Source organism: Camelus bactrianus, chromosome 19 (genome assembly GCF_048773025.1).
Source record: "Camelus bactrianus isolate YW-2024 breed Bactrian camel chromosome 19, ASM4877302v1, whole genome shotgun sequence".
Classification (NCBI taxonomy): Eukaryota; Metazoa; Chordata; class Mammalia; order Artiodactyla; family Camelidae; genus Camelus; species Camelus bactrianus.
Window position 1 is genome coordinate 10925767 of NC_133557.1, and position 23246 is coordinate 10949012.

At 44.7% G+C, this 23246-nt stretch overlaps 1 protein-coding gene across 3 annotated transcripts in view; it reads right to left on the reverse strand.

Annotated features, from left to right (window-relative positions):
* COMMD7 (COMM domain containing 7) overlaps positions 1–21894 on the reverse strand; it is a 35978-nt gene extending 14084 nt beyond the window's left edge. The window contains exons 1-9 of one of the 3 annotated variants that reach the window (XM_074347126.1): positions 21727–21894; positions 14882–14932; positions 14680–14782; positions 6687–6743; positions 6567–6604; positions 6019–6109; positions 5658–5707; positions 5199–5247; positions 3893–4680 (exon numbers count right to left, since the gene is read on the reverse strand). In XM_074347126.1, the coding sequence (XP_074203227.1) occupies positions 4604–4680; positions 5199–5247; positions 5658–5707; positions 6019–6109; positions 6567–6604; positions 6687–6743; positions 14680–14782; positions 14882–14932; positions 21727–21810 (600 nt within the window). In that variant the 5' untranslated portion in view covers positions 21811–21894 and the 3' untranslated portion in view covers positions 3893–4603. Of the gene's footprint in view, positions 1–3892; positions 4681–5198; positions 5248–5657; positions 5708–6018; positions 6110–6566; positions 6605–6686; positions 6744–14679; positions 14783–14881; positions 14936–21726 lie in introns of those variants that run through there. The other 2 variants (XM_074347125.1, XM_074347127.1) reach the window with 2 other exon arrangements.
* Positions 21895–23246: the final 1352 nt, after the last annotated feature.

The window sequence follows — 23246 nt, forward strand, 5'->3', positions numbered from 1 at the left end:
ACTAGGTTAACGGACAGCAGATTTCTAAGCAGAATAGGAACAAGGGGGAATCGATACAAAGATGAAGTGTTAACAGTAAGAAAGAATCTGCTCAAATCCCCCAGCACTGCAGCAAAATCCCTTCCCAGCAGTCTAGGGCCCTGATCAATGCCCCTGATTCGATAGATTATATTTGTGACAAAATTTCAATACCACCGTGGGACTGGAGTAGTTCCTGGAGTTCACAGTGGGATCTGAACTATAGCAAATGGAGGGGAGGATATAATCTCCTCTTGCATAGAAATCAGGTCACTGAAAAGAGAGGGGCAGTTAGTTATCTGTGTGCACAGCTCATCACCCCGTTCCCACAGGGTCTGGGGGAGCTCTGGCCCGTAGGAGGCGCTCCAAGAATGTTCGTGGAGTCAGGGAGCAAGGCGTTTACCTGCTCTAGGGAGGTGGTCCCTGGAAGATGGGTGCCCAGCCCAGTCACTGTATGCTAAAGTCTTATCTATGATCCGTGTTAAAACTGACCAACAATCAGCAGGTGGGTATAGCTCAGTGGTAGAGTATGTGCTTAGTGTGCAAGAGGTCCTGGGTTTAATCCCCAGGACCTCCATTAAGAAAATTAATTAATTAAAAAAACCCTGACCAATAATCAAACCAACTTACCCAGATTTATATTATTCTTCTAAAGCCAGGCAGGTTTGTTAACAGTCCTGCCTACATCCTCGCTTCTACTAACAACAGGGCCTGTAACCCTGCTACCAGGTGGGAGTGGGGAGCAGTGGAGCTGACTGTGCAGGTGTTGGGGTTACTGAGTGGAAAAGCAAGCCTCCTATCCAGAAGCTCACAGGCTAGTGGAGAAGAGAATTCTAGAAGCAATTACAATAACTTGATAATGAAGAGCTCACTGTTAGCTGAGCAGACATTGTGCTAGGTGATCTGTTGGATAACCTTGTGAGGTGAGAACTGTACCAGTTTTACAAATGGGGAAACTAAAGTTCTGAGAGTTTAGAAGCGTGCCTGAGGTCACACAGGGGCAGAGCTGAGGGGCCAGGAATGGAACCCGAGAGGTCTGACTCCAGAGCCTACACTTCTGGCCCTGCAGCAGAGGTAGTGGACCTGAGGAGTGCTCATCATGGACTGGTGCCGTCAGGGGAGGCCCTCAGAAGTGCCCTGAACCCTACATCTGAAGTATGGGGGATCTCTGTGGGCCTAAGGGGAGGAGAGGCAGAGGGCCTCATGGTGTGGCTGGTGCAGTCTGGTAGACCAGATGCTGCAGGACAGGATACCTGCCATGAGGCAGAGGAGGTAGTGGGAGAATTAGGCAGGGCCAGACCGCTGGGCTTGGCATGCCTGGAGTTTGGACGTTACCCTGGACGCCAGCAGAGCATTTGGATCTGCTGGCTGACATGAGTCTTATCCATGAGAATGTTCATGCAGGCAACAGGCCAGGTTGTAGAAGCTGTAAGAATGAAGACTGGGGTGGAACCACCAGGAAGCCACTGTGGTGACCAGCTGGGGTGGGAGAACCTGAACTGGGCAGGGCAAGGGGCTCCTTAGAATCCACCCCGCAGCCAGTTAGGCCCAGCTCTCACAGAGCACCTGATGGGGACCTGCACTGGATACCTTGCTGGGCTGATTCCTACCAGGTCTCTCAGGATCCTGTTTCTGAACAAGCAGGACCCCATGGTTCACAGGCAGCACAGACCAGTGACCAGTGACCAATTTCCGTCTCCAGTCTCAGTTTCCCCATCTGTAATATGAACAGATTTAACTTGATTGCATTTTAGTTACCTTCCTGTTCTGACATTCAGTGAATTCTCTTTATATTAGATTCCCATGGTCTCAGGCACACAAAATCTCATGGACACATTTGTTTACTTGTTTGTTTATTGGGGGGAGGTAATTAGGTTTATTATCATTTATTTTTATTTTTTTTAGTGGAGGTATCAGGGCTTGTACCTGGGACCTTGTGCATGCTAAGCACATGTTCTACCACTGAGCTACACCCACCCCCTTCAAGGCCACATCTGGAAGTCTTGTCCAAAGGCACTGATTTGCTCATCTTTGGGACCTGTGGACAGTAATCTTACATAAATTGGAACAATCTCTGAAGAGATCAGTTTGGTACTGTGATGTTTTGTTTTGTATGTTTATTTGGCTGGGCCACTGAGTCCAGATATTTGGTCAAACATTATTCTGCATGTTTCTGTAAAGGTTTTTTTTATTGGATGAGATTAACATTTAAATCAGTGGACTTTAAATCAGAGTAAAGTAGATTTCCCTCCATAATGTGAGTGGGCCTCATCCAATCAGTTGAAGGTCTTAATAGACCAAAGGCTGACTCCCCCACCTCCTCTCAGCAAGAATGAACTCTGCCAGCAGACTCTGGCCTTGTTCTGCAACTCTTCCCTGGGTCTCAAGCTGGCCAGCTTACCCTACAGATTTTGGATTTACCAAACCTCCACAATCCTGTGAGCCAATCCTTTAAAATAAACCAATCCTCCCCCACTCTCCCTCTCCTTCTCTCTCACATACATACATACACACGTGCCGCACGCACATGAGTGCACACACACACACAGTTGGTTTTGTTCTCTGGGGAACACTAATATTGGCACTATTTATCAAAATTGCAACTGCTGGTCATAACCCCACCACACACTAGAATATATGTATAGTTATCTGCATAAACAACAAAAAAAGAGTAAAAATTCAGATTCCGATTGTCTACACATGGGGGCAAACTCTCTGGAAGGACAGCTAAGAAACGAACACCTGGGGTTACCTGTTGGAGGAGGGCGGCAGGGGAACTGAGTACGGAGACAGGGCAGAGGGGCTTTTGCTTTACCCCTTCTATACTCTGATAAATACACATATTCTTTGACACAGCAATTCTACATCCATATGTCTACCTTAAAAATACATTTCTATGCATGTAAAATGATATATAGATACAAAAAATTCCTACCAAAAATTCAGTTGCATCATCGTTCATAAGAGAAGAACAGAAACAACCTAAACACCCATCAGCAGGAAAATGGTTGAAAAATCATCCATGTGAAGAAACTGTGGTGCATTTGTTACAAAGAATGAGGCTGCTCTCTCTGTTCGGACTGGTAACCATTTCCAAGTTAAGTGGGGCTGGGTGGGGGGAAGCAAGGTGCAGGTCGCTGTGTGTACAGTATGCTACCATTTGCGTGGGAAGAGAAGTCAAATGCTATGCGTGTATATTTGCAAGTGTATGAAGTGTGTCCAGAAAAACACAATAAACCAGTAACAGGGGCTGCCTCCAGGAGGAAAAAATTACTTGACACTGTATCTTTTGAATCATGGGCATGTGTTGCCCACTCAAAAAAAATTTTTTTTTGCTTTTTGTTTGTTTTTAGGGGGAGGTAATTAGGTTTATTTATTTATTTTTAGTAGAGGTACTAGGGATTGAACCCAGGACCACACAGATGCGAGGCATGCACTCTACCACTGAGCTATACCCTCCCTCTACCTACTCAAAATTTTAAAAAATTTCTGAGGAGGAGTGAAGAGATAGGAGGCAGACAAGTCACTTGCCAGGTTGGGGCTAGAGTCATCTGAACACAAAACATTCACTTGCTCTGCTTTTTATGATATTTTTAACCTGAGTTTCCCCTGAACTGCTCTTACAAATCTCAACTTTGGACCGCAGCTAATGTCACTGAAGACCCAGGGCTGTCACCAAAACCAGGAAGATCATCTTCGAAGATAAGAGCACTAGCTCTCAACTGAAAAATTGTGCTCTGCACCGGAATTGGACACAACATTGTAAAATGACTATTACTCAATAAAAAAATGTTAAAAAAAAAAAAAAGAGCACTAGCTCTCTACAAGGCACGTGACTCCCTCATCCACACACAGAGACATGCCTGGATGCAGATTCGTTCTTCAGAACCTTTTTTTATTCATCATTTAACCCACAGAGAAGATCAGCTTGAACCCAAACAAGCTAAAATAGCCTCAAAAGGCCCACCTCATTACAAGGCAAAACCTGAAAACGAGGACAGAGTTTAGCCTCAGTTCTCCTCAGAGCAGGCCAAGCAGTATCCTTACAGGGGTGCCCCATGAAGGACTGATTAGCAATGCACCGCCGCCGCACACACAGCCTGCTTTGGGGCCTCCCCGCCTGTGTCATTCAGAGAGTCTGCCTCTTCCTCAGCCATAAACAAGCCCTTGCTCTTTTGCAGGGGAGGGCAATCAGTGTGTATTTTGAGTGGCAGACCATTTGTTTACTCTGGAACTTTGAAGGGGAGGTGACTCAACTTATTTCCTCCCCTGCGTCTGAGATGCAATCGCCTCTCTGAATATCTAAACGGTGACCCGGGAGATAGGTGGCGGAGGGTCCCTCAACAAAGACTCTTCAGGAAGGTCATCCTGTCAGGCTCTTTAAGTACTTAATCCCGTTGTTTTTCAGAGACCTTTGCACCTGGGCTTCCAAGAAGCCAGCGGGTCCAAAGGAGTGGCCCACAGGCCTGGGAGTAAGCTGCCTCTCCCAGCGGAGCAGTCACCCGGGGGTGGGGGTGGGGGTGGGAAGGGGGTGGCGAGGGGAGAAGGGGGTGACAAGGGGAGGGGGAGATGCAGGGGACAGAAATCAGCTGAAACACTCCATGCTGGTTCTGACTCGCTCCATCTCGTGCAGGAAGCTGTAGAACTGAGGCAAGGTTAATTCTGGGGAGAGAAAATTTGGCTTCAGGTAAATGTTTCCAACTCCGCAGAATCACCCAAGAAAATTAATTTCCACCCACAGATTGTTCTTCTTTTTTGGCTATAGTTAACCTAAGCAGTTCTTGATGGGTAATTGATCATAATAAAGAACTGAGAGCCTTGAACATAGAAAGTTCTCAGCTCCATTTAAAAAAAGGAGGGGGGATATAGAATGGCATTAACTCCCAAGCACAAAGGGATGAAAGGCCGTCATTCGGGACATTCACCGCGACTCCTACAGCCAGAGCTTCTTGCTCTTCGGTATCGCCATTCCCCCCCTGCTCCTTTCCCCTTAGGAAAAAAGTCTTCAACTGTGGGAGACCCCGCAGGTCTGCAACCTGCCAATGGCTTATCGTTTATGACAGCAAAGGTGGCAGAATGGTGGCTCCACAGCTCGGTTATGACAGTGATGGGCTTCCCGAGCCCAGTGATTAAAGAGAACAGGGAAAAGTGAAAAGGCTCAAGTGGGAATTTGGACTCACCTATGTACACATTTTCGGTTTTATTTCCTTTCTTAATGACCAACTTTAACTGATCCAAGAAAGAAAAAAAAGAAAAAAAGGAAAAGAATATTTAAATTAAAATGACGATGTTTGGGCAAAGAAATTCTTGAAACCTGAACTTTACGTAAATGTCAAAGCATCCAGCGTCTAACTTGAGAGTCACTCAGGAGCAATCTGGATCGTCCACCACCAAAACATCTTCACAATTCCCACAACTATAAGACCAATCAAACCTGCAAGAATCACAGCCATATCCTATTCATCTGAAAGTGGGCATGTTTGTGAGCACATCTCTGGCTGATCACTTTGCTATGAGATACATGAGGCACTTCAGTGGAACATCCATTTCATTGGATATTAAAGAAACCCAATGTAGATTTGACACTTTTTAACCAAGTGAAAAATCTCCCAATTTTCAAGGATCAGGAGGAGACTTACTTGTAAAAAAATACTTCCCACTTTTTCCAGTTCACTGCTCCCAGATGTCACTATGACACAAAAGAGAAAAACAGTAAGTGACTGAGGGCACACTCTGAAGACCCCAATCTTGCAGGTTGTACAGCAGAAGCCATGTGAGGGCCAGTATGAGGACGGCAAGATGTGCTTTTCAGGAAGTGAGCTTTTTGAGAGCCATGGACAGAAATTGCTGCTGAATGTGGACAATGACACAGAGGAGCAGCTGCTGGTCCCAACAGTCTCGGGAGACTGAGGAGACCGCTTCCCCAGCGAAGCCATCGAAAGCCTCTGCAACCCAACCCTACGTCCCCCAAATGACCCAGGAATGGCTCTAACTAGTTACCTCCAAATTTCCACTCCATATCTATAAGCTGGTTAATCATCAGAGTCTGACCTATGGCCCATCGAGCAAGGGTGGGGGCATTCTGTTTCCACTGGAACAAAAGCAAAGAGCCAAAGTCATAACAATGGGAAAAATGTCCCCTCTTCACTCTGCCCCCAACACAGCATGTTTAGTCTTTAGGCAGACAGTAGGAAGAACGCAGAACCAAGGGCTTGGCCTATGAGCACAGATCTGGGGGCTGAGGGGAGTAGAGAGGCAGGAGGTTATACAAATGTTTTAATTCTAAGATTTAACCCAGGTTGGAACGGAAACTGTATGACATTTATGTTCAGTCAAATCAGAGGGAAAAAATGAAAGATGCACTAAATAGCGCTGTTTAAAAGCTGGATGTATGTCATTTGCATGAAACCAAATGAAAAACATTAAGCTGGGGGAATGACACACAATGATTGATGATTTTTCCTTAGTCTGTGCTTTAAGTTTGTTTCTTTTCATGAAATAAAAAGCAAGCCATCAAAATTAACCCTGGTTAAGAGGAATTATGATACCTTTTCAGAAAAGTAAGTGGCTTTCTCCTCACTAAGACCTACAAGAGAGTAGAAGGAGACATTAACATAATGAAGAGCCGCAGTGCCGGTCACCCTGAGCAACCTTGGGTGGTGACCTACCCAGAGTTATGAAATCAGCCCGGACCTGCTCGGCCGTGAGACTCTTCTTCAGGGCACCTGGGAGACAGGGGAGAAATCAGTCAAAAAGGGCAAATCAATTGGCAGCCGGTACTCGGGCACAGCCTAAACAACACAGATGACTAGAGGCGCCCGTGAGACGCAGCGCTCAGGGCAACCCCAATCCAGCCGGGGAGGAGGGAGCATCCGACATGGGGGAGAAGGAGGCAGCACATTCTTTTTCTCATACAACACAGGTGTTGGCCTGTCCAGAAAGTGTGGAAGACGTGAGAGGCAGGGGCTCAGGGACGGGGTACCTGATCTGAGGAAAGGCCACAGCCTCCGGAGCCCAGTGTCATGTCACGTCAGGCGGGGCACAAGTGAGATGTAACCACTAAATGCACGCGTTTATTTAACTTTAAGTGAATTAAAGTGAAACAAAATTTAACATTCTGTTCCTTGCTTGCCGGAGCTGTTTCAAGCGCTCAACAGCCACCTGGGCCCAGGGGCCACAGTGCTGGTCAGCGCAGCTTACAGATTGTTTCCATCTACATGTTGGGCAGCGCTGCTGAGGAAGATCAGCTCTCAGGAAGTAACCAAGATGAACTAAGCAGTTTGGTTACGGTTCCCAAGTTGCTGGCAGAGGGGTTGTGGAGGCTTCCCCTCTGCAGCTCTGGGAACACACCCATGGGGGCAGATTTGTTCTGCTCGCAGGGCCCAATTCCTGAAAACCAGGTGCTGCCAGCAATCTGGGCTTCTCAATGTTCCACCTGCAGGCTACAGTCCAGAGTCACAATCTGGCAGCCACTTTAAAATTTTCCACTTCTTGGTCTTCCAGAAGATGACTAAAGAGTAAGAAGACATCCACCGCCATCCAGGGAAGGCCCTGAAGTAACACCCTAAACCTGAGCCCCCAACCCCCATCACACTCCAGAAAAACAATCCTAAAAGCTGTTGTCTCCTGCAAAATAAACCATGTCAACAAAGGGAGGAAATCTTTTATCTCCAAAATCAGACTGAGAAAGGAAGCCACAGGGAAATAAAAAAGGCAAGACCCCAGGAAACCTCAGCCATAAAAGCCCTCCAAGAATGGGGCTACTTCCTAGCTGACCCACTGAACTTCTAGCTACCACGTGTCCACTCCTTAGTTTATACCCAGTTCAAATCGAATATTCTGTTTGATGAGCCCACAGTACTCTGAGGTAGAGATTATTATTGTAACTTTTAATTTACCAAGAAACTAAAGATCAGAAGGATTAAGCTTTGAGGGGAGACAATTTGGCAAATCCATAGTCAACAACGGTGCTGCCAAGAACTCACCCTATAGACATGCCCTCAAAATACGCTGAGATCTACCTGGGAAGCTCTTCGGCCACATGGGCAGAGGAGAGGGAAAGTTAAGAATGGTGCACTGGTTTTGGTGCATCCACACAGCAGCCTGGGCGCCAAGGTGCTTTTGTTAAAACTTAAGTCAGACCATGTCTCTGCTCTGCTCAAAACCCTCTAACAGCTCCTGTTTCACTCCCAGTAAAATCCAAAGTTCTCACAGTGCCCAGCAGGGTCTGGCCTCCGCCAGGACCCTGTGCTCTCTCCCTGGCTTACTCAGCTTTTCCTGTAATTTGCCAGGCAGGTTCCTACCCCCTGGCATTTGCCCTTGCAGTTCCCTCTGGGAGGAATACAATGGAATACTATGAGTCTCTAAAAAGAACAAGCTGGGGGAGGGTATAGCTCAAGTGGCAGAACACATGCTTAGCACGCGTGAGGTCCTGGGTTCAATCCCCAGTACCTTCCCCCAAAATAAATAAACCTAATTACCTCCCCCTCAAAACAAATTAAAAAAAAAAAAAGAATAAGGTAGCACTCAATGTAGACAGAGGTAAGGCACAGTTTTTCAGAACATATCCATAAAAATTTAAAGAGTAGATATCTCTGGGGAAAGGGACTGGTGGGACTATTTTTCTCTGCGTCATTTAAAATTTTTCTAGCTGCAAGTACTTTTTTTTTAATGTGAAGGTGGCAAAATAGTGAGCCATTTTAATTTCCTTTCTTGTACTTTTTACATAATTAAAAAAAAAAGTTACCCCTTGCCCCCCAAACAAAGGTTAAATGAATTGCCTGGGGCCACAACAGCCAGCAAGTGGCAGACAAAGTAGCCTACAGGCCAGAGTTCATTCTGAGCTGCCTCTTTCTACTCCAGGTCATTCTGAGATGCCTTGAAAGCGACTGACAACAAAGGCTAACAAGCTGCAGGGCCACAGAGCAAGCTCTTCATCCTGATGTCACCTCATTACCTGGGGCAGGCAGGAGCCGTATTTTAGAAAATTTGTATCCATTTGTGTCAGGCTAGGCCTTACGTCCTTAACTTCTTTTTCACCTTTTTCCTTTGGTGATTCCTTTGTCCAAAGCACCCTGACCCTATGTCAGGCAGAAAACTGTGTGAACTCCAGGGCTGGAGTCACCAGAACATATCACTGGGGGAAATCTGAGAATGTCCTTTAAACACAGACATAAAGTCCTAGAACTCCAATTGTCACAGGAGCAGTTGCCTTAGGCAAACCCCCACTACTATCAAATAATGTGGGTGACAAGACAGTGGTGTATGTGAGGGTGAGGGTTTCAGGAAACAGCTGGAAAATTAGCAAACACACTTCTTCCATCCCAAACCTATGTAAACTTGTTTAGTGTAATGAGAACTAAGCCTTGGTAAAGACCCCTGGAGGAGGAAGCAGATGGGAGAGGATGGTGAGCCCCATTCATTTGGTGATTACTGACCCTGAAGGCTGACCAGCTGAATCCACCCCTGCGAGGTTCACAGGGCAACAGAGGTCATGGTCACTGTACACAGACTTACGAAGCACCTGCTACACGCCAGCACTCTGCTGCAAGCTGGGGAACGTCAATGAACCAAACAGACAACAATCCCTCATGAGGCTCACATTCTTTCCGGAGAAAGACCATAACCATAATGTAACAAATCAGTAAGCTACATCAAGTATTGTTGAAGAGTGCCATAGAGAAAAGCAACAGGGTAAGGTGACGTTGGGAGCCCTGGGGAAGTTAGTTCAACATTTGATTGAAGACCATTTGTGACTATTGTCAATGCTGATTAATTATTCCTTTGTTGTTGTTGTTGCTGTTGTTCAGCCAGATAGACTCCTTTGGAGTGGGGTAGGTGAGTTATCACCTTTCCTTGCAAAACAATCAGTTCAGAGTACCCACAAGGGCCAGATACCTTGCTAAGTATTAAAGTAAAAACAGGCTTAAATTGTGGCCCTACTGTGACATTATCTGTAATCTTTTCTGGGAGACAACTCATAATCATCATCACAATGATAATAGCAGCAGTGTAGCTACCACCTTATTATTGAAGCAAGCACTTTACATTCATTATCTTTCTCCATTCTTGTAACAGTGTATGAGCTACTAGTATTAGCTCCATCTTATTCCTGAAGAAACTGATTTCACTGGTTAACTGCTTGGCTTGAGGTCTCAGAGCTGTGAAACAGCCACAGTGACAAGTAAGCACACAAGGGCCACTGAGTAACCAAATGCAAGGTGGGGGCCCTATCTGGATCCTGATGAGAACAACGCTTTCAAACAAAATGCATACGACAATGGGGCAGTTTAAACACTGACTGCACATTTTAATTTTAGATATGATAATTGCATAGTAGTTTGATAAACAGGGAAAAGTCCTTTATCTTTTAGAGATACGTAACTAGGAACGAGGAATAAAATGATATGATGTCTGAGATTTGTTTTGAAATAATCCAGTTTGTAGAGCAGTAAGGAGAAGTAGATGGGGCACAGATGAAGCAATTTGGCCATGGGTTGATAAACGTCCAAGTCAGATGCTTTTAAGAATTACATACTAAATAAAGAAAGAAAAACATTAAAGAACAATAAAAACACACACAAAAATCCACAGGTTTTGAGCTAATCAAGGGAGGTTCTAGCCCCAGTTTTTCCACTGTAAGATCTTAAGCTAGTCACTTCTCCTCTCTAGGGCTCTGTTTCTTTATCTCCAAGACAAAGATCAGACTAGATCAGCATTTTACAAAGCTTTTACTTGACCCTCCTCCATTCCCCCCTCCACCTCTAAAAAAGGAAGCGTTCCATAGTTAACTGTTTCACAGATACTGGTTAAGCAGGTTGCTTTTTACTGCAGGACCTTTCAGAGCCTGAGATATGTGAATGTGTCTGTGAATCTCCAAGATTCCAAGGCTGGGGGGTGGAGGGATGGTATTTTACGACCTTGTCTGGCCACAGAAGTCTTTTCTGGATGAAAACACTAATTTTGAGGAAAAGGGATCTGGAGGGTTCTCCAGGTGCCTTCAGCTCTAACAGGCTGCACTTCTACAATGAGGTCTTACCGCACAGGGAAGACCAGGATGAGGGAAGGGAAAGAGAACGAAGGCCTTGCATTTCAGACTAGACTGGAGAAGGCCTTGAAAGCCAAGTTAACGACAAACAAATTCATTCTGCAAAGTAAATAGTTGAGAGGAGCTGCAGGATCCAAGGATCCAAGTTGTACCTGCATTCCAGGGCTACCTGGAATCCAGGATGGAAGAAGAGAGGTGGAGATGTCACTGCCATAACGAGGCATGAAGGGCTGGGAACTTGTTCTGGGATGGCAGCCTTTGGGATCAAAAAGAAGATGGCACATCAGGCCAAAAGATGAGGAAGAAGCCAGGAGACTTATAAGCTACCATTTCAGATGCTTAGGAGATGCTCTAGAAGAAATGGAGAATTCAAGCAGAAAAACTATGCAGGAAGAGAAAAGTCAGATTGTATAAGAACAAAAAGAAGAGTAAAATAAACAGAAATTGTTGAGTGCTACTGAGAAGCACAGCAAACCCGAGGTGGATTCTAGAACTTGAAAAGCTTTGGGGTGTTAAATAGTCAAGAGGTGAAGTGAATTCAGATCTTCTCCATTAGACAAAGGAATGTTTTATCTGATGATTTGATATCGAGGCATAGGACTCTAACTGAACTATGAATAAATAATGCTAAAGTTCAGCAAGCACTGTATTAAGTGCTTTATGTGTATTAACTAATTTATTCCTAGCACCAACACCATAAACTGCTCTTATTACTCTGTTTTTCAGATCAGAAGCTAAGAATCCAAAAGGCTGATCTGTCCAAGGTCCAACAGCTCTGTTAGGTGATAGGACCGACACGCAAATCCAAACAAGCCTGCAAAGCCCACCTCTGAATGGTATGCTTTTAGTTCCTCTGTGCTGTCTGCATCTATATAAAACGACCTGCTATCAACATTGATAATCAATCCTGCTTGAAGATTATACACCCAACATCCGCTGGGAGGATTACAGGATCTCCCAAATTCAGCTCAACTCACTCAGCATGGTCTAAAAGCTCCCACACTCTGTCATCACTTTACTGATAACTGTGGTTTAGGAAAGTAGTACGGACTGTCCCTGACTTCAAGGAACTAGCTCTCTGTTAGGGTCATGGGACAGACACATACCAAACAGCACCGACAACAGAAAACAAAATGATTATGGTCCACGATGGCTGCAGATAGAAGAAATCTCGGTTGCTAAGAGGAAGGGAGGTCACTGTGGACTGAAATGGTTTGGGATGACTTTCTGAAAGTAGCAGCACAGGGGCTGGAGCTCAAGAATTGGGAGGGACTAAGGCTCTGGCAGGATGGAGGAAGACGGCAAGCAGAGAGGAGATGGAAGGACAGGAAAGAAGGGAGGACACCAGACAGAGGTCTCCTGAAAATCAGCGCCCACAACGGCTAACAGGTATGCACCCACTGACAGACTCATTCCTACAGTGAGATTGACAAAGGGCATAAAAACTTCTGGTTCTGCATTCTGGGTGCCCATCCTACCGAAACGCTCACAAACGTGCAGTACGTGGATGTCGTAAGGATGTTCACCGCGGTATTGTTTCTAAGAGTGAAGAGTCAGAATAACTGAAATGTCCAGCAATAGGAAATGGATTAACTAAAAGAAGATACATTCAGTCCATGGTACACTGCAGATAGCAGAAGAACAAAAATGCAAGCTGCAGTCCAAGTCTATGGTTTACTGCTATTTATGAAAAACAAAACTACGTGAATGCATATATGTGTGTCTGTCAGTATATGTAAAAATATAAAAGGGTATACACCAAAATTGTACTGTGATTATTTCTAAAGACAAGAGTAGGATGATCAAAAGGGGATTTTCCCTGCACTGTTCTGCACTGTTTTAATGAAAATTTATTCCTGTGTTAAAAAGACTGCAAGTTCCCATCCAGCCTTGTGGTTCTCATGCTTTTAACCTGTCATGAGGGCAAGAACGCAAGAATCACATAGAGGATCATAAAATTTCACATTTGGAAATCTCGGAGATGTTCTGATTGAAGCGCCCTGAACCTTAGGAGCACAAGACAGGGCAAGGGAAAGGATGTGCACTAAGATATATGGGAAGGTGCCCAACAGGAACAAACAAATTAAGCTCCCAACTTTTAGTGCACCACTGGGCTGAGAGCTTGGGAAGATCAGCTTATTACTGACTTTTAAAATGTGCAAAGTAGGGATGCTGTTTTACCTCTTCTCAGCCTGGTCAACATTTATTCATTCTTTTAAGACTGGGCTCAAATGTCGCCTCTCTCTTTAAATACAATTACCTCTTCATTAAATTGCCAAATTAATTCTAACAACTTTTTAGACAATACACAGCTAAAAATAAACAAAACAACTTGATGCCCAGTCAGATACAATCACAGTTAACTTTTTTTTTAAACACAAAAATAGGACTGTGGTAGACAGTATTAAGCAGAATATTCTGAAAGGTTTTCCATATCATTACATTTTCCTCCACAGCTTCTTTTTAAATTTCTACATAATTTGAAAAATAAGAGCAACCTTTTACTAAGGTACTGTGCTAAGCATTTAATTTAACCTTATCTTAATTAATTTTCAAAACAACCCCAGGGATGCACCGAAAACAAGTTTAGAGGGGGGACAAGCAGCTAGTGGAAGGTTGTTGCTAGAGGCTGAAAGAAATCTGGTACCTAGCCAAAGTCACACTACTTATCAGGGGTCAGACTGGGATTCACACCCAGGTCCTCCAAACTAAAGTTCTTGACCACCACGATAGTCCCCTGTGAAAATGGGCCACAGCTCATTACACCAAACTCCAGCTGATGGGTGATTTGACTTTTCCTAATTTTTCTCTACTATAAACAGGGCTACAACGAATAGTCCTACAGCTCAACCTTTGTGATCACCACCCTCCTGGCCAGAAACTTTCCTTAAATGCTCTAAGGCAAACACTGCTTCTCAAACCATCTGCGTCAAAAGACCTATCTTTTTAAATTTTCAATCCATCATGGACTGATATTTTTGTAAAACACAATGAAAATTAATTCCTAGAAATATGAAATGAAAAGACAAATAGTTAAAATGGTCAATTTAATTTTTAAAATTTATTTTTAATATTAACCATGATTTTAAAAAATTTATTAATTTTTATTCTTTTGGGGGGGGTAACTAGGTTTATTCATTTATGCTTAGAGGTGGTACTTGGAGGATTGAACCCAGGACCTCGTACATGCTAAGCATGTGCTCTACCACTTGAGTTATAACCTCCCCAAGGTCAATTTTATATTATGTCTATTTTACTACATTAAAAACAATACAAGTTCCATTTTTAAAAGTTAGTAGATTCAAGAGACTTTGTCAAATTGCTATAGAAGTTTCTAAATGCTTACTCTCAACTTCTGTACCTATCATGTAGAGGACCGGGTAAGTCTGGGGTTGGAAGCCAGGATGCAGACTGCGCTTTGAGCTGCACCTCGGTCATACTCTACCACGGTTGTCTGTTTACCTGGCTTCCCTCCCTAGACTGTGAGACCCGCCCATGTCGGGCTCACTACCGAATGCTCTGGATCAGTGCCCAGAGCACGCTTGCCAACTCTGTGGATTGACGGGATGTTCAAGTAATATCTCTGGCCTCAGCTGCTGGGAGAGGCTACTCACCATTTGGAACCAGAAGGAGGCTCTTAACGATGCTTCTGAGGGGACCGAGACTGATCTGATTGGTGGCGGCAAATTCAGAGAGCTGAGCCAGAAACTTTTCCACCTGCAGAGAGGGAACAGCACAAACCAGGACTTCACTTTCTAAGCATCTCAGGACTGGAGACCCAGACTCGGGAACTCTCTTTCTCACAAGATACTTTACCTCTTTTGGTTCAGTTAGGAAGTGGAAGAGCACTTCTGTCAGGGCTGAAAACTGCTGTGAAGAGAATAACACAGAACATCAGTAAAATTCTACTCCTGGGTTAGTGTTCCCACATCCCATCCAACTACAGCCTTTGAAAGAGAAGAACACACAGGTGTTGGCACCTGTTTTGATTATCTTGAAGTTACAAATATTCATAATGTGAAAAGAATGTTCACTGCAGCATTATTTATAATTGCCAAGATATGGAAGCAACCTATGTGTCCATCGACAGATGAATGGATAAAGAAGATGTGGTGTATATATACAATGGAATGTTACTTAGCCATAAAAAGAATGAAATCTTGCCACTGGCAATACCATGTATGGATCTAGAGGGTATTATGCTTGGTGATATAAGTCAGAGAAAGACAAGTACCATATGCTCTCACTTATATGTGAAATACGAAAAACAAAAACAAAACAAAACAAAAACTGACTCATAGATATAGAGAACAAACGGGTAGGGGGAGAGGGTGGGGGAAGAAATAGGCTAAGGGGATTAAGAGGTACAAACTTCCAGTTATACATTAGCCATGGAGATGTAATGTACAGCAGAAGGAATACAGTCAATAATATTGCAATAAGTCTGTATGGTGACAGATGATTACTAGACTTAGGGTGGTGACCATTTCACAATGCACACACTCAAGACCTGAAAGGGAAAATCACTGGAACATTAACAGCAGTTACCTCTTTTTCTTTTGTCTTTTTGTTTATACTTCCTCATATTTATTATTCAAACATACATCAATCCAAACAAATAATTTCTCACAAATGGTAACATATTGCATGAACTTTTTCTCCACCTTGCTTTTTAAAGCGGTGACTTCGTGTGGCAGGATTTTGGGTGATTTTTATTTTCTTCTGTTTTGTCTATCTGTGTTTGCTGGGTTTTTTTTCCCCACAATAAACATCTTGTTGTGTACATGACAAAGCAGTAAAGTGTAACATGTTATTATACTCTGTCTTAGAACTGTCTTTTATTCTTTTGTGCATGTTAGTCTCTTTACCAGTACTATAGTGTTAAGAACTGAGTTATCTGTGTTTTCCTAAAATTCATCTGCAGTCCTAACCCCCAATACTTCTGAATTTGGAGAGAGGACCTGTGAGGAAGTGACAAAGGTTAAATGAGGTCATAAGGGTGGGGCCCTAACCCGATAGGGCTGGTGCCCTTGTAAGTAAGCAGAGGAAGACACCCCCAGAGCTCGCTCTCGGTGAGGCACATGTCATGAGGACACAGCGAGGAGGTGAGCCAGGAAGAGCACTCTAGCCAGGAACTCAACTCATTGGCACTTTGAGCTTGGACTTCCCAGCCTCCACAACTATGAGAAATAAATGTCTATTGCTCAAGCCCTCAGTCTATGGTACTTTGTTACAGCAGCCCCAGCATGCTGAGACACATATTTCTTTCTCATGTCACCTCCCAGTGGGCACCATTTATGTGGCATCATGGGGGAAACCAAGACACAAGAGTTTAGAAGACCCAGATGTGAATCAATGTTTTGCTACTGAGCACCCACGTGACCCTGGGCAAGTCACTTAGCCTCTCTCTGTCTCAGTCCCCATAGGGAAAACAAAGGTAATAATACATAGCTTCCAGAATGGTACTAATTGTATTGGCACATGAAATGCCTCCAGTTCAGTGCAAGGCTAGAGGCTAAATATATGGCAGCAATTACCATAGCCGTAATTAAAGTCACTAAACCATTTGCTCTACCTTCCTAAAGCAATACAACATTAAAAAAGAAAAAAAAAAATTACAGGCAGGTATTTCAGCTCAAAGTCCCTAAAGCTGTACGAATAATATGACTGCAAACGCACCTGCCCCTTTGACCATGACACACCAAACTCCACGTGATCCCCTGGCAAGACTCTGTGGTAATTTATTCTAAAACGTATTCTATTTTAAAATATAACTAGCCTTTGAAAATATAAAAGTAATATACATGCAAAGTTTTTTAAAGACTCAGCTACCTTAAAGGAATATAAAATGTCTTGGGAGGAGGGTATAGCTCAAGTGGTAGAGCACATGCTTAGCATGCACAAGGTCCTGGGTTCAATCCTCAGTACTGCCTCTAAAAACAAATAAATTAACCTAATTACTGTCCCCTACAAAAAACTAAGAAAAAAAGTCTTGCTCTCTCCCGGCCCACCTCCTCTGCCCTGAGTCCCACCCTGCACAGGTAGTTACTGCTAGTACCTCTGTGGTCTTCCCCTCAATTTTATTTTCATTTAATTTCTTTTTAATACAAATGGGATCATACTGAACCCACTCCCTGCACCTTGCCTTTTTTTCATTCAATTATATCTTAGCGACCAATCACGTCAGCAGATCTAAATCTACCCAGTTCCTGTAACAACTGCATGGCATTCAACTGTTCCAGACTTAGCATCATTTAGCTCCCTAGAGATGAACATTAGTGTCTGTGTATGTTTTTGTTGGTGTGATTACAAACAAGGCTGCAGTGAACATCCTCCCACATATTTCTCTGTGACATGTATGTCTATAAAATATATTCTTAAAATGTATCTTAGGTCAAAGAATATATGCATTTTCAAAAATTGAGGTATAGTTGACGTATAACATATGTTTCAGGTGCACAACACAGTGATTCACAATTTGTACAGGCTATATTCCATTTATAGACATTATAAAATATTGGCTATATCCCCTGTGTTGGACAATATATCCTTGAAGCTTATATATTTTATACATAGCAGTTGCTACCTCTTGGTCCCCTACCCCTATTGTGCCCCTCCTCCCTTCCCTCTTCCCACTGGCAACCACTAGTTTGTTCTCTAGGACATATGCATTCTAAACTCTGAGAAAATGTTGTCAAATTGCCTTGCAAAGAAGTTTCATGGAGTTATACTCCCACCAACCAATGGCACAGAAGTGTCGGCTTTCTCAAAACTTCATGTATATTCCACGGAAACACTTTAACCAATGCTGACCCAGGGACTGTCTTTCTGCAGTATATGATACTGGGTTTTAGCCCTGCACAACCGCTGATAAAGTAAAAACAAGAACAGTCCAGAGTGGCTTGAGAATGTGCCCTCAAACTGAATTTTCCTCTATTTCTTTACATTTTTATTTTTTGCTGCAAACCTGTGGAACTGTCAGGTCTCTGGCCAACTGTTTCTTATGCCACCTAGGGCCTTTAAAAAAATGGGGCAGCTGGAAGGCCTCCAGCTACTTTTCTGTTTCCAGGCCTCAGTCCGAACACTCAGGCTCAAGCTCCTTGTGTAGTCTCATCCCCCTACTTCTCCCAAGACAGGGCTCGAGCTAACCTGGTCTGTAGGCTGTTACGACCCCCATCCCTATCTCCACTTTTCCAAACCCTCCTTATCCTTCAAAGCCCTGCCAAGATATCATGACACTCCCAACGAGAAAGGGACCTACCCAGATTCTTAACTTCTGAGGCTCCCTCTTGGAACCTCACCTGGGGGCACTTAGAATGTTCAATCTTGATAAGGAACACAAACCTGTCTTAACAGAGAAGGTTCCTCCTACGGCTTTGTATGGTCACAGCACCTTAATCATTGTAAGTGCACAGTAAGTATTTGTTGAATAAATCTTCCCTAAGCACCTTCCCCATTCTTTGCCTTTGTACCTGCATAGCTATCTCTCCCTGGAATGCTGAGCTCACCTGCTCAGGACTACCCAGGAAATCAAAATCTTAATAAGTCTCATCAGTTAAATGTATGAAAAGATGCTCAAGATCATTCCAGATGAGAAATACAAATCAACAAAACAAGGAGATACCACTTTTCACTTATCAGATCTAAAAAAGCTAAAAATCTGATGGCACCAGTGCTGGTGAAAATACAAGGAATCAGACATGCTTGCATACTGTTGAGAGGATAAACTGGGGCAAACTTTTTGGACGGCAATTTGGCAATCTATCTAATTTTTTAAATGATCATACCCCTTGACCTAGTAATTCCACTGCAAAAAGTATACCCTTCAGAGATGTTCCAAAAATCTATAAACCCAGACACATTTCACAATACAATTTGTTGACAGTATTGTTCACAAAAGCAAACAACTGAAAGCAACTTAAGTGTCTATTAATAGGGGACTGGTTAAATTATGGTAGATCCATTTCAAGGAATATTACACAATCCCTTTGGGGTAAAAAAGTTTTTAAAGGATACCCACATACATGGTAGCAGATGTAGACTTTTTTTTTCTATAAAGTTACACAGGAAGCTATTAAAATGATGATTTCTGGGGACAAGAGAAATAGATATTTTAATTTCATACCTTTGAATACTGTTTGAATATTCTGTGTGTGTTGCCTTCATTTACAGCTAGGTGAGAGGACTGCATGTAGACCATTTGTTTCCTTCTTTATATTTTTCTGAATTTCCCCTCTCATAACCATTCTAAAAATGATTATTTCTTAATCCTCCCTACTCTCAAGGCTCCACTTTATTTAGGACTGACCACAGGCATCAGAGAGCACATGCAGATCCACTTAGTACTGGACTGTGTCTCCATTTTCTGAACCTCCTGAGCAGATCACAACTTCCCTACCACAAAAGGCTTCATTTAGCAAGCTTTTGTAACCTCCCTGGGTTAAGTGGCTGTTTTGTGCATAGTAGGCATTCAGATAAATACCCACTAAATAAGCAAAAATGGTGATATTAACATTAATACAGTAAGGCCTAGACCTCAGACTTCAAAGTAAGTTCAGCTAATAGAGTGGGTACTCAGAGAAGTTTGATCACCTAAAAGATGGGGGAGAAATGGCCCAAATGACTCTGGTAAGTTACTCATCAGGAAAAAGGTTTTCTGTATTAAAAACAAAGGTGGGGGGTAGGTTATAGCTTAGTGGTAGTGTGCATGCCAAGCATGCAGGAGGTCCTGGGTTCAACCCCCAGTACTTCCATTAATAAATGAATGAATGAATGAATGAATGAATGAATAAACAAACAAACCTAATCACCCCCCCAAAAGAAACAACAACAAAAAAAACAAAGGTAAAGGTTTAGAGTATGTCTCAAGGCTAGAAAATGAGTCAAGTTCTGCTCTTCAAACAAGTGGATTATATTTTCCAGGAATACCAAATTCAAGATAACTTTAGGGATCACATAATACAGGAGCTTAAAAAATTCTTTTAGCAGCAGAATTTTTTAATTCTCCAAATGGAAGTCTTCCAGAAAACTCCAATACATAAACAAGTAAAGGCTAAACTACCTGGCTGGGGAGATCATCTACAAAGCTCTACTCTAGTATGTTTAATTCCCCAGGATCTTAAGTCAGGCGTCCGGTTCAGAATTCCTGGCTTCACCACTTCCTGGCTGCCTGACCTTAAACAGGTCAATTTATTTCCCTGTCCCAGTTTTTTTATGGTAATAGTACGTGACTCCTAGGGTGGTTGCAAGGACTTAGGGATTTAATACATATAAAAGCACTTAGAACTGTGCTGTCCAGTACAGGGGCCGCTAGCCACAGGTGGCTACTGAGCACTTGAAAAAGGCTAATCTGAGATGTGCTATAAATGCAAAACACACTAAAATCAGAAAACTTAGTACCAGGGGGGAAGGGTATAGCTCAGTGGTAGACTGCATGCTTAGAATGCACATCCTGGGTTCAATCCCCAGTACCTCCACCAAAATAAACAAACAAATAAATAAATCTAATTACTAACCACCACCCCCAAAAACTTAGTACCAAAAAATGAAAATATCTCATTGATATTTTTTATAGGGCTTACATGTTGAAATGATAATATTTTGATATAATGGATTAAAGAAAACACAGTAAATTCATTTCCTGTTTCTTTTTCATTTTTAAATGTGGTTTCTAGAAAATGTAAAAGTAGACCTGTGGCTTGCAATTTATTTCTACTGGACACTGCAGCCTTAGAACATGACTGGCATTATAACTAGTGTTACTTCATGAGAAAACAGTAAGTTGTGAGGATGCTGAGGTGAAAGAGAGGGGCCCCACCTCCCTGGAAGTTACAACCCAGTGGGGGAAACAGATGCACATTTGCAGTGATGGTGAGAAGTGTCATTTTAACTCGCTTATTTCGGCTGCCTTGGTGGTATGAAAAGAGCATCCCAACTGGCCCAGGAGCAGGACGCCTTCAAGGTGACTGGCTGGCACCTGCAGCCTGAATAGGGAGGAAAAGGCTTTGCCAGCTCCACTACCCTCTGCTGTGCAGGGTGCATGGCTTCTTTTCGGGGGACCACCAGTAGCTACCTTAATTGGGGGTTGGGGGTGGAGATGAGGAGGATCCCACTATGGCCTGGCCATTACCTACTCTGACGTCCCACCCCCAGAGGACCTGCCCTGACTCCAAGCTCCCTTCGGCCCCCTCGGGATGCTAAGACCCTCCTCAGTCTCCCCAAGTCCTCTCAGCCCCCCTACTAAACGTCTCAGGCCCTCGCCTGGCACACCGAATTCCACGGGTCCCCCAAACTCCCTCAGCCTCCCAACGCCCTTTGTCCGTTACTTCAGTTCTCCAAACTCCCTTCTGCCTCATCAAGGCTCCCCTTTAGTCCCTCTTCCAGGGCCCTGCAAACTCTCCTGGTTCCCAGGACCCCCACCAGTCCCCCAGTCCCATATCTGGGTCTCCGAGATCCCCCTGGCACACCTCAACTTGGCCTTAGGCCTCCCGAGATCCCTCCGCCCCTAAACTCGCCTCAGACGCAACGGCCCTTGGCCCCTCCCTGAACCCCCGACGGCCACCAGGCACCCCGGGCTGCCCGCGGCCTAACCCGCCCTCCCCTCCCCAGGGCCCGCGCTCGGCCCCCGCCCCGCAGCCCCCGCGCCGCGGCCTCCGGCCCACCTGCGCGCCCAGCTGGTTCAGCTGCTGCATGTCGCCGCCCACGGCCTCGGGCACGGGGTCCTGCGTGCAGTGCAGGCGGCCCATGGCGTCCGGCCGGCCCCGCAGGCCCCGCAGCTCCCGCGCCTCCCCCGACTTCCTCCTTCGCGCCGCCGGCCGGCCTCGCCGCGCTTCCGCAGCCGCACTTTCGCCACGCGCCGCCCGCCGCCGCTGCTGCCGCCGCCGCCGCGCTGCTCCCGGGCCGGTCCCGGGTCGGGGGCGGGGAGCCCTCGCAGAGCCCAGGATACCCGCGGCTGCCGGGGCCAGCCGAGGGCCCAGGGCAGCACAGCCCTCAAACGAGGGATTCCCTGCGGCATCTCCCGCTGGGTAACCCCTGGGCACAGAGCTTGGCCTCTCTGAGCCTGCTTCACTATCCGTAAAATGATCCCTAGGTGGAGCCTTAATGACCTAACCTTCCTAAAATGTTTAGAAGGTAGCCTGGGACACAGAAGGGCCTCAGTCAATGGCTAGCTGGTATCATTCTCATAGTTGTTATGCATTCAGCAGATATTTATTGCCTGCCTCCTAGATGCCAGGCACTGGGGGTAGAAAAGTGAACAGGCAGGCCAGGTGTTTCTAGGAGAGCTTGGGTAAGAGCAGAGAAATAAAATCTCAAACTTGGGCTTGCATCAGCATCATCTGGAGAGCTGGCTGTAAGGCCAGTTGCTGGGCCCCACCCCCAGAGTATCTGATTAGAAAGGCCTGGGATGGAACCTGAGAATTTGCATTTCCAACAATTTCCCAAAGACCACACTTTGAGAAACTCTGGCATGGAGGAAACGGACGCAAAGAAGTGCAAAGGACTGTGATAGTGCCAAGGAGGAAGGTGGTCAGGTTGGGGAGGGGAGATTATTGAGACAGGGATAATCACTGCAGCCCTTGAAACCCCATGCTGTCTTCCCAAGGATAACCTTGCAGCCCTAGGTAAGTATTACGCTGTTCCCTATTGGACAGACGAGAAAACCAAGGCATGCTCCCTGGAATCTAGGACCAGACCCCCACGCCAAAAGCACCTACCCCTGAGCCAAGCCTTGAGGATAGAAACCCAGGTGGAGGAGTGTGGGGACGATTGGCTGGCTTTCCCCACCAGGTTTTTTTCTCTACCCTTCCCTAAAATTCCCTTCTGGAATGGTATGAACAAAATGTCTTCTATCCAGAGGTAGACCCTTTAGTCACTGCTTCATTCATGCATTCATTAAATAGATAACACTGAGTGCCTCCTGTGGGGCAGATGACCTGACAAGTGCTGAGACACCACAGTGACAAAGCCAGATACAGTGCCTGGCCTGGGAGAAGTCAGAGTTTAGTCAGGTAGGTAGACACACATGTGAAAGTCACGTGTGTGTGAAATTATTAACCGATGCCAAGAAGTACAAAGTGCTTTGAGAATGTATACAAGGCACCTGTCCAAGTCCAAGGTACCTGGGAGAGAATAAACCTTCAGGTTACTGACAGACAGGAACTGAACTCAGACCCCCTGACTC